We start from the raw sequence: 10,846 nt of genomic DNA, 5'->3' as shown, positions 1-10,846 counted from the left end.
AAAAAAAAAAAAGGTTTTTTCTTTTTTGCAATTTTGTCATTTTTGGCTGACAGGTTCCCCTGGCGTTGCCATGGACCCTGCTGCACATGAGTCTCCATCTGATCCCCTCGAGGTGGCCGCAGGGCCCTCCGATTCTCCACTCACCATTGATGTGCTTTTGGCGGTCCTGGAGTCATTTGTGTCCCGGGTGGAGGTGGCCTGTCAGGGACGGGGGGCTAAAAAACAACCCCCGCCTACTCCTGTCTTTTCTGATGCCTCAGACTCTGATCCTGAGCCGGTCGCTGCTGCTGCGGGCTCCTCCTTTAGGGTTGATGTCCCGCGCTCCTCTGACAGTGAGGATGATCTTCCTGCCTCTGCCAAAGCACAGGACAAGGCACTGGTGGACGCACTGATTATGTCAGTCCGGGAGACCCTAAAACTGGAGGTTGCACCAGTGGATGCAGTTCAGACGGAAGTTGCCTTTGGCACTCGCAAGCCCTCCAAGGTGGAAAAGGTGTTTCCCTTTCCCAAATGCTTTGATGATATTATTAAAGATGAGTGGGCCCATCCAAAATGACCCCCTGGGATGCCTAAACGGATTGCTAGGCGCTACCCGTTTGAAGAGCCCCTCCTAAAAAATGGACTGTGCCACCTGCGGTGGATCCGCCGGTTTCCAGACTAAATAAGGCCACGGTTATCCCGGTGTAGGATTCACCGTCCTTTCGGGATCCAGTTGACCGTAGGGCGGAATCTGTGTCCGTTCTATATTCTCCCTGGCAGGGTCGGCCTTAAGGCCAGTATTAACCATTGCTCTGGTTTCACAGACATTGACGGAATCGGCCAAGCTATTACGCCATGACCTGGAGGGGAGAAGTCTCCCTCCTGCCGTGCCGGAGTTGCTGGAGCAAATAGTGCAGGGGCTACAGTTTGTTTGTGACGCCGCACTGGACGCTGCCCCATTGCTGGGGCGTGTGTCGATCTCTGCGGTGGTCCTCCGGCGCATACTATGGTTAAAGTGCTGGTCGGCGGATCAGGCTTCCAAAAAAAGCATTGACTGATCGCCTGAGACTTGATTACACACAGGTGGATTCTATTTATCATCATTAGTCATTTAGGTCAACATTGGATCATTCAGAGATCCTCACTGAACTTCTGGAGAGAGTTTGCTGCACTGAAAGTAAAGGGGCTGAATAATTTTGCACGCCCAATTTTTCAGTTTTTTATTTAACAAAGTTTGAAATATCCAATAAATTTCGTTCCACTTCATGATTGTGTCCCACTTGTTGTTGATTCTTCACAAAAAAATTACAGTTTTATATCTTTATGTTTGAAGCCTGAAATGTGGCAAAAGGTCAAAAAATTCAAGGGGGCCGAATACTTTCGCAATGCACTGTATATAATATAACTGAATATTAACATTCATAGGTAAAGTTGATCCAGGGAATATCTGATTGCCTCTTGGGGGATCAGGAAGGATTTTTTTCTCCAATAGGAGCAAATTGGATCATGCTTTGCTGGGGGTTTTTTTTGCCTTTCTCTGGATCAACTGTGGGTATAGGATTGTGTATAAGGGATTGTAGGATTTTTTCCCCCCTTTTATTGGTTAAACTAGATTGACCTGTGTCTTTTTTCAAACAGACTAACTATGTACAGTAACTATGTACAACACAGAACAGGTGTAATGTTCTGGTACCTCTGGTACCCCTATTCCACTTTCCACTTCAGTGTATGCGTCCCACCATTCTCTTCTGGTAGGTGCGCATACACCTTTAAGACCGATGCTGTCATCACTGAGCGCCGCAGAGCGGCTATTTCAACCTCCGGCGTTCTCACTCACATGTTCGTTCAACCGTCATGGTTGGATCGTCCCTGCCTGAAGTCAGCATGCCAGATGTTACTCGCTCCTGTATCTCGCTACCTGAACTTGTTCCATATCTGATCCTGTGTCTCGCCACCCGATCACTCCCGGCATGCTGCTTTCACCCTTCACTCTTCAACCTGCCTTGAAGCTCATATGCTCACAAGCGTACCTCGCTGTCGGAACCTCGCTACTGATCCCTGTATCCCGCTACCGGATCACTCGTTCATACCGAACCTCTCTACTACTGCTTGCTATTAGTGATAAGTACCCCGCAGGGGAATCCTCCATAAACCTTCCTACTAAGCTTACACGATCTAGCTCTGCATATTAAGGACTGTTACTATCATCTGAACTAATTAGATTGCTAGCTCTTGAGCCTACTAACATCTATCCTTGCACTGGGTTAGTCTCTCCTGTATGTCATCTGCTATCCTACCACCTACTACCATACATGATTGCTAACCTATCTGCATCCTACCTGTTACCATCTATGCTCTCATGAACATTTCTCTCAACTGCTGTTCACCTATTGTCACTGTTCATACCTGTCTCTTCAGCTCATCACCACTATACTACTATATACATCTATCACTCCAGGAACATCTTATTGAATGTGTATATTTGTATGCTGAATCAGACAGACCACAGCGATGAGTCTTGGGAGTTGGAATTGGTATTTCAACGTATCTCTACATGACTGCTGAGTGGAGTTTTTCTGCAGCTGCAAATCCATCTTGTTTCAGAAAACGCAGGAGCGTTACAACAGGTCGATCCTGATAGTGGCACATTTGAGCTGGTAGATCCAGACTCAGATGTTGAAAACTGCTGTATGTAACTATCCACTGATGGGCTCTATGACAGATCTACTGAAATTGTTGTATGACAGATCCACTGATGGACTATATAACAGATCCACTGATGGGGCTGTATGACAGATCTACTGATGGGGCTATATGACAGATCCACTGATGGGGCTGTATGACAGATCTACTGATGGGGCTATATGACAGATCCACTGACGGGGCTGTATGACAAACCCACTGATGGGGCTGTATGACAGATCCACTGACGGGTCTGTAAGACAGATCAACTGACAGGGCTGTATGACAGATCCACTGACGGGGCTGTATGACAGATCCACTGACGGGGCTGTATGACAGATCCACTGACGGGGCTGTATGACAGATCCACTGACGGGGCTGTATGACTGATCCACTGATGGGGCTGCATGACAGATCTACTGACATGGCTATATCACAGATCCACTGACTGGGCTGTATGACAAACCCACTGATGGACTATATGAGAGAACCACTGATGGACTATATGAGAGAACCACTGATGGGGCTGTATGACAGATCCACTGACGGGGCTGTATGATGCCAGATCCACTGACGGGGCTGTATGACAGATCCACTGACGGGGCTGTATGATGGGTTCTCTTTATTGCCAGTCACCTTGTATAAAGGTCAAGTTCATTGGCTGTTTACCCTGATTGGGGATGGGCTGTGTCCTGGGGATTAGCAGCGCATCCTAAAGGACAGGCGGCAGGGGGTATTATTCTAGGAGGGGAAATTGGGGGGGTGCAAAGAGTGGTGATTTAGGGGGATATGTGCTGGGAGGGTGGATGGGGCGAAGATTTGTGTTGGGGGGGGGGGATTTGTGCTGGCAGGGGGAAATTTGAAGTGGGGAGAGAAGCCATAAACTAATTTTCTCTTTCGCTCATTGACAGACGCAGACTTCTTGATTAATATCAGTAGGGATATACTGCCCCCTACAGGAGTAGGACACTAGGCAGGAAAAAAGTTCTGGCCACACCTATGGGCAGTCCCAGGGGATATATCCTCTCTCTCCCTGCTATAGAATGTCAGTTTTTTTCTGCCTAGTCAGGAGTAAGGACCTAAGTTCCTTGCTGGGATCTCTGGTCCTGGCAAGCTTTTCTAGATAAATCTTTTTTTAGTTAGCTTTTTTTCTCCAGTTGTTCCTGTGAGATCTTCAAGCAATTATGCTGGATCTGGGTGACGGGCTGGATGTTGAGATCCAGTGGTCACCCCAGCCAGCCTACGAGCGCTTGCAGGCCCTAGCTCCGCGCTGGGTCGGCCGCCACATAGTCCCACTGAGCGGGGACTGGCCCCGCGAGTTAAACGTCTCGCCAGGTCGTCTACGACCAGTCTGAATCTGAGTCGCGGCGTCCGTGTTGGCCGACAGCCCCCCCACCTCGGTGGAGAGGGGTTCTGTGAGGAGTTGGTGCCCGCCTGTTCCGGTATGGTGAGTAGAATGTTCCCCCTCTCCCCCTGATGGGTTTTGGGGTGGACGCGGGCCCCTCCCCGGGATGGTCGGACCCTCATGATTCCGGGTTCCCCTCTGTCCTGTTACGCACCCCCACCTATCTGCCCCCCTCACTAGTGGGTTACAGGCCACATATGGGGGCGGTGGGGGGCGCCGCCAGTGTTGCCCTAAAAACGATCGTGCGGGGGGGGTTAATACCTGTGCTTTCAGGCCTATCTACCGATCGATCCGTAGGGTAGGCACACGGGGGTCCCCTGTTGGCACTGCGGACCGCACGAGGCCGCCATTTTTTTGTAGCCTTCATGTCCTCTGCATGGCGGCGGCCATCTTGGTACACCCAGCTCGTCTTGCTTGAGAGCTGAGCAGCTGTAGGAGTTACTGAGGGCGTGTAAGGGGGCGGAGCCCCTCCCTAGACCCGGGAAAATCACTACACAAGGACTTCCTGTCAGATAGACAGCGCTGAGAGCAGTCCTGTTTTTGGTGCATCATGTGGTGAGCCTTTTGGGGGTCTCTCTGTGGGGGTCTCGAGCACATGACCACTGAGGGGCGCTGTAGCGCTGGGGGATTCTTTAAAAAAAAAAAAGTTTTTTTCTTTTTTGCAATTTTGTCATTTTTGGCTGACAGGTTCCCCTGGCGTTGCCATGGACCCTGCTGCACATGAGTCTCCATCTGATCCCCTCGAGGTGGCCGCAGGGCCCTCCGATTCTCCACTCACCATTGATGTGCTTTTGGCGGTCCTGGAGTCATTTGTGTCCCGGGTGGAGGTGGCCTGTCAGGGACGGGGGGCTAAAAAACAACCCCCGCCTACTCCTGTCTTTTCTGATGCCTCAGACTCTGATCCTGAGCCGGTCGCTGCTGCTGCGGGCTCCTCCTTTAGGGTTGATGTCCCGCGCTCCTCTGACAGTGAGGATGATCTTCCTGCCTCTGCCAAAGCACAGGACAAGGCACTGGTGGACGCACTGATTATGTCAGTCCGGGAGACCCTAAAACTGGAGGTTGCACCAGTGGATGCAGTTCAGACGGAAGTTGCCTTTGGCACTCGCAAGCCCTCCAAGGTGGAAAAGGTGTTTCCCTTTCCCAAATGCTTTGATGATATTATTAAAGATGAGTGGGCCCATCCAAAATGACCCCCTGGGATGCCTAAACGGATTGCTAGGCGCTACCCGTTTGAAGAGCCCCTCCTAAAAAATGGACTGTGCCACCTGCGGTGGATCCGCCGGTTTCCAGACTAAATAAGGCCACGGTTATCCCGGTGTAGGATTCACCGTCCTTTCGGGATCCAGTTGACCGTAGGGCGGAATCTGTGTCCGTTCTATATTCTCCCTGGCAGGGTCGGCCTTAAGGCCAGTATTAACCATTGCTCTGGTTTCACAGACATTGACGGAATCGGCCAAGCTATTACGCCATGACCTGGAGGGGAGAAGTCTCCCTCCTGCCGTGCCGGAGTTGCTGGAGCAAATAGTGCAGGGGCTACAGTTTGTTTGTGACGCCGCACTGGACGCTGCCCCATTGCTGGGGCGTGTGTCGATCTCTGCGGTGGTCCTCCGGCGCATACTATGGTTAAAGTGCTGGTCGGCGGATCAGGCTTCCAAAAAAAGCATTGACTGATCGCCTGTTTGGTGCTACCTTGGATGAGATTATTAAGGATCTCACTGGGGGCAAGAGCACCTTTCTACCACAGGCTAATAAGGGTAAGGAACCTCGTCGCAGACAGGGACCTTCCTTTACAGCTCACAAGAAATTTTTTCGCTCCTCCGGGGCCGGCGATAAGGCAAAGTCCTCCAAAGCCCCCCCCCCCCCGGGGGGTTTCAAGAGACCCTGGTCTGGTAAGCAAAAATCCGGTCCTTCCAGACGTGATCAAGGGTGGGGGGGGTGTCTTCGCCGGTTCCCGGACCCGTGGCTCTACAGTATTCAAGACAAATGGGTTCACGAGGTCATACGGTCGGAACACAAGATCGAGTTGCGATCGCTTCTACCGGTGCGGTTCTTCCCTTCCAATATGCGACTGTCCCCGAATCGCCTAATGGCTCTGTTGGGGGCAGTGCAGCACTGGATGCAAATGGCGCCCATAGAGGGTGCCTATCTTCACGTTCCCATTTACGCAGGACACCAGCGGTATCTGCGCTTTGCGGTGGGAGCGGACCATTATCAGTTTGTGGCGTTACCCTTTGGTCTCGCCTCTGCTTTCCGGTTCTTCACAAAAGTTTGTGCCCCAGTCCTGGCGTTGTTGCGGCAGCGGGGCATATCGGTCCTGGGCTACCTGGTCGACCTCCTCTTCTGTGCGGAGTCTCCGCAGGCTCAGTGTCATACGCAAACTCTCCAAAAGGAGATTCTTCTCAAATGAAACTGGAATTCCGATTTCCTGGACAATCGGATCCGGCTGAGCGAGCGGACCAGGTAGTTTCTGGTTTGGGGGCCTCGGTCTCCGATGCTCAGTCAGGGGAAGCCCTTTTTTCCGAAAGTATCCAGGTTATCGATAAATGTGTTGGAACTGAAAGCTATCAGGTTTTGCCTGGTTCACCGGACCGAGCGTCTTCAGGGCTGCTCGGTTCGGATTCAGTCGGACAATGCCACGGCTGTGGCCTATGTCAACCATCAAGGGGACACCAAGAGTGTTCTAGCGGCCATGGAAGTGGCTGGCATGTTTTGGGCGGAACAGTTTGTTCCGGCTCTGTCTGCAGTTCACGTTCTGGGTGTGGAAAATTGGCAGGCGGACTTTCTCAGCCGTCAGACCTTGGATCAAGGGGAATGGCCTCTTCAGACAGAGGTGTTTCACCAGTTGTGCCTTCATTGGGGCACCCCGGACGTGGATCTGTTGGCATCTCGGCTCAACAGAAAGGTGCAGAGGGTTGTAGCCCGCGCCCGCGATCCTCTGGCAGACGCCGCACACGCACTGAATAATCTGTGGGGGCAGTACCAGCTGCTGTATGCCTTTCCTCCTCTCAAGTTGTCACCGAAACTTCTTCGCAGGATAGAGGCGGAGGGAATTCCAGTCATCCTTGTGACTCCGGATTGACCTTATCGGGCCTAATATGCCGTCTTGGTCAGGCTGGTCGCAGACGCTCCTTGGCGACTTCCTCTCAGGGAAGAGCCGCTGTCTCAGGGACCAATCGTCCATCCTGCTTTACGATCACTGGCTTTGACGGCTTGGCTGTTGAGAGCCAGGTGCTGAAGGACAGGGGCTTGTCTGCTTCAGTTATCCCTACACTGATTAAAGCGAGGAAAGCGACTTCCAGAAAGGTCTATCATCGCACATGGAAGTCTTATATCGCGTGGTGTGAATCCCTTGGGTTTCCTCCACGTTTTTGCTCGGTGGCTCGGATATTGGCCTTTCTGCAACGGGTGGTTGAGCAGAAGCTGGCCTTGAGCACTATCAAGGGTCAGGTCTCAGCATTGGCAATCTTCTTCCAGAGGCCACTGGCTACTCATTCCTTGGTGCGGAGTTTCATCCAGGGGGTGCGGCACCTGGCTCCTCCGGTGCGCACGCCCTTGCCGCCCTGGAATCTTAATTTGGTGTTGTCGGCTCTCCAGAAACCTCCCTTTGAAAATATTAGGGAGATTCCCTTGCTTACCTTATCCCAGGTGGGCCTTTTTGGTGGCTATCACTTCTGCACGCAGGGTGTCGGAACTGGCCGCATTGTCCTGTCGTTCCCCATATCTGGTGGTTCATAGGGATAAGGTGGTTCTTCGTCCGAATCCATCCTTCCTAAGGTGATTTCAGAGTTTCATTTGAATGAGGCTATTGTATTGCCTTCCCTGTGTCCTAAGCCCAGTCATCCTCGGGAGTTTGCGTTACACTCCTTGGATGTGGTTCGGGCGATCAGGGTGTACTTGTGGAATTCTCTACCACAAGAGGTGGTTTCTGCGGGTAGTATGGTGGCTTTCAAAAGACTCTTAGACTTACATCTCAAGGATCAGAACATTCAGGGGTATGTGAGATGATTACAGCCACACACACCTACACAGGTTGAACTGGATGGACTATTGTCTTTATTCAACCTCACCTACTATGTAACTATGTACTTGGCTACTACTGACTCTTTTCGTAAGGCTGATTCACTTTTTGTGATCACGGATGGCCCTAGAAAGGGGTTGCCTGCGTCTGCCGCGACTATCTCCAGATGGATCAGACAGACGGTGGTACAGGCTTATTCTATTAAGGGTCAGGTTCCTCCGTTCCCTGTTAAGGAGCACTCCACTCGGGCGCTTAGTGCTTCCTGGGCCTTCCGCCATCAGGCGTCGGTGCTTCAGGTTTACAAGGCGGCTACCTGGTCGTCGGTTCATACCTTTACAAAATTTTATAAAGTTGATGTGCTGGCATCGGCGGATGCCTCATTTGGCAGCAAGGTTTTGCAGGCTGCTGTTTGAGGGGACCGTTGGTCTACCTCGGGGGTTTTTGTTTTTTTCAGTTGGGTCTCATCCTTTTGTTCGATGAGTCCTCGATGCTTCTGGTTGGCTCCGGTTAGGCCTTCTGGATTGGATTTTTATTTCTGTTATCCCACCCCTCATTTGTGGCACTGCTTTGGGACGTCCCTACTGATATTAATCAAGAAGTCTGCGTCTGTCAATGAGCGACAGAGAAAACTGGATTTTTGACTTACCGTAAAATCCTTTTCTCTTAAGCTCATTGACAGACGCAGGACCCGCCCCTCTATTTTGAGTTGGGTTGGGTTGAATTCTCTGACACTGCTTTGTTACATAACTGACATCCTATAGCAGGGAGAGAGAGGACATACCCCCTGGGACTGCCCATAGGTGTGGCCAGAACTTTTTTCCTGCCTAGTGTCCTACTCCTGTAGGGGGCAGTATATCCCTACTGATATTAATCAAGAAGTCTGCGTCTGTCAATGAGCTTAAGAGAAAAGGATTTTACTGTAAGTCAAAAATCCAGTTTTAGGGAAATTTTAGGGTTAGGCCCCTTTCACACACGGTAGTCCGTCGGCGGACTCCATTTTTCTCAGCGGGGGATCGATCCGCCAATCCCCCGCTGACAGCTGTGTCTCCGCTTTATTTCGGAGACAGAGCTGTCAGGTCCCCATTCTTCTCTATGGGGGAATCGGATGAGAACGGACCGTCTGTCCGTTCTCATCCGATCCGCCAGACGGATGGAAAATAGGGTTTCCATCCGTCCGGATTCCGTTTCCACTACCGTGGCTACGAAGTCGTGCTACTTCTAGCGTGACTTCGTAGTGAAAGTTGTTTGCGGCTTTCAGTGCGACTTGTCCCTCATTATAGAAGGAAGTCGCACTGAAGTCGGCCCAAAAGTTTTCAAGTCGGCCCCTCAAGTCGCGGCAGTGAAAACGGGCCGAATTGAAATGAATGGCTTTTGACTTGCTGTGCGACTTGACATGTGTCAAGTCGCACAGCAAGTCGCACTAGTGAAAACTGAGCCTTAATCGGATCGGATGTCAGCGGACATGTCTCCGCTGACATCCGATGCCCCATAGAGATGTATGGGGCATCCGTTCAGATCCGCCTGAAAAACTGACAGGCGGATCTGAACGGTCCGCTTGTGTGAAAGGGGCCTTAGAGGATTTTAACTAGTAGGTGTGAATTTTTTTTTTTTTTTTTTGGGAGAGATATTTGAGATGGGGGCAATGATTTGTGCTTAAAGGGGGGATTTCAGCAGGGGGCTTCATTTGTACTTGAAGAAGGGGGATATTATGCTTAGGGGATGTTTTTGTGGGGAGATTTCTGCTCATACATCGCAGTTTAGAATGTTTTTCCTGGGCTCTAGATGACCTTGCACTACCTACAGTTAAACCCTATTATAGGCTGACCTGTAAGTACAAGATGAAATAGTGGAGTTTTCTGCTGCTTTAAATTACCAAGCCCCATATGAAGTTTTATTTATTTTAATTTAACAATGAAAAGAAACAACCAACACACAGATTTTGTTGTTTGTGAAATCACTGTGGTGTTGATTCTCCCCGTTTACACACGTCATAAATGCATTTATCGGACTATTCCCATTTCTATTTTTATTCACATACATAAAACCTCCACTGTTTGCTTTGTTCCTAATCACTCATTACTGACTCGGCTTATGGCTCTAAGCAACCAATCACATCCCGCATTGTTCAGACGTGCACACTTCAACTGCAGCAAGATGGCTGGATCTGTAGACCTAGAGCTGAAAAGGGTAAGCCACAAGCAGATTGCCTGTACTATTTATTATTTCTTGTAAAAGGCAGGGTGCTTTCTTCAACTGAAATGTTAGGTGTTGTCTACTTTTCTTTTTTTTTTTTTACTGTGCGCCAATTTGAAGGCTCTGTTATTTACGGTGTGGACGCCTGTGATCGCCATCTTTGCTTTATCCCTGCAACTATTGCTTTAGCGTATTAAGAGACTGTAGCCGGATTATCGTGTTGTTTATGTTTAAAAAACTTTAGATCGATGTCTCTTAATAAGGCTTGCGGTATAAAGCCAATGTAAAATGCCTCGTGTTAGTCTGATCTCGGCGCTTGTTGTTTGGAGCACGTGAAAAGCCTCATACATTCTAGAAAGTGCCCGTTCCGAAATGCAGTAACGCCTAGGAGTTCATTTCAATTCACTCTGCTAATGTCAAACCAATAGAACATCCCTTTAGGCTGCCTTGGGTTGCTGTGTCTAATCCTGCGCTTTGGTTATCCATAGTAAAGTTTCACATGTAAATATTATCACTATGCAGTGTCATATTTTTTTTTTTCTTTATTTAGCCTTCAAAATTGGATTTCT

General features: G+C 50.0%; 1 protein-coding gene across 1 annotated transcript in view; it reads left to right on the top strand.

Moving 5' to 3' along the window:
* Positions 1-10,119: 10,119 nt before the first annotated feature.
* The window catches only part of PFDN1 (prefoldin subunit 1), a 127,770-nt gene continuing 127,043 nt past the window's right edge, over positions 10,120-10,846 (top strand). Inside the window, exon 1 of the mRNA XM_082256219.1 lies at positions 10,120-10,271. Coding sequence (XP_082112345.1) covers positions 10,176-10,271 — 96 coding nt within the window. The 5' untranslated portion in view covers positions 10,120-10,175. The remainder of the gene's footprint in view (positions 10,272-10,846) is intronic.

This window comes from Pelophylax lessonae, assembly GCF_965119305.1.
Source record: "Pelophylax lessonae genome assembly, chromosome: 4".
NCBI lineage: Eukaryota > Metazoa > Chordata > Amphibia > Anura > Ranidae > Pelophylax > Pelophylax lessonae.
This window is presented reverse-complemented; position numbering and strand designations above follow the sequence as displayed.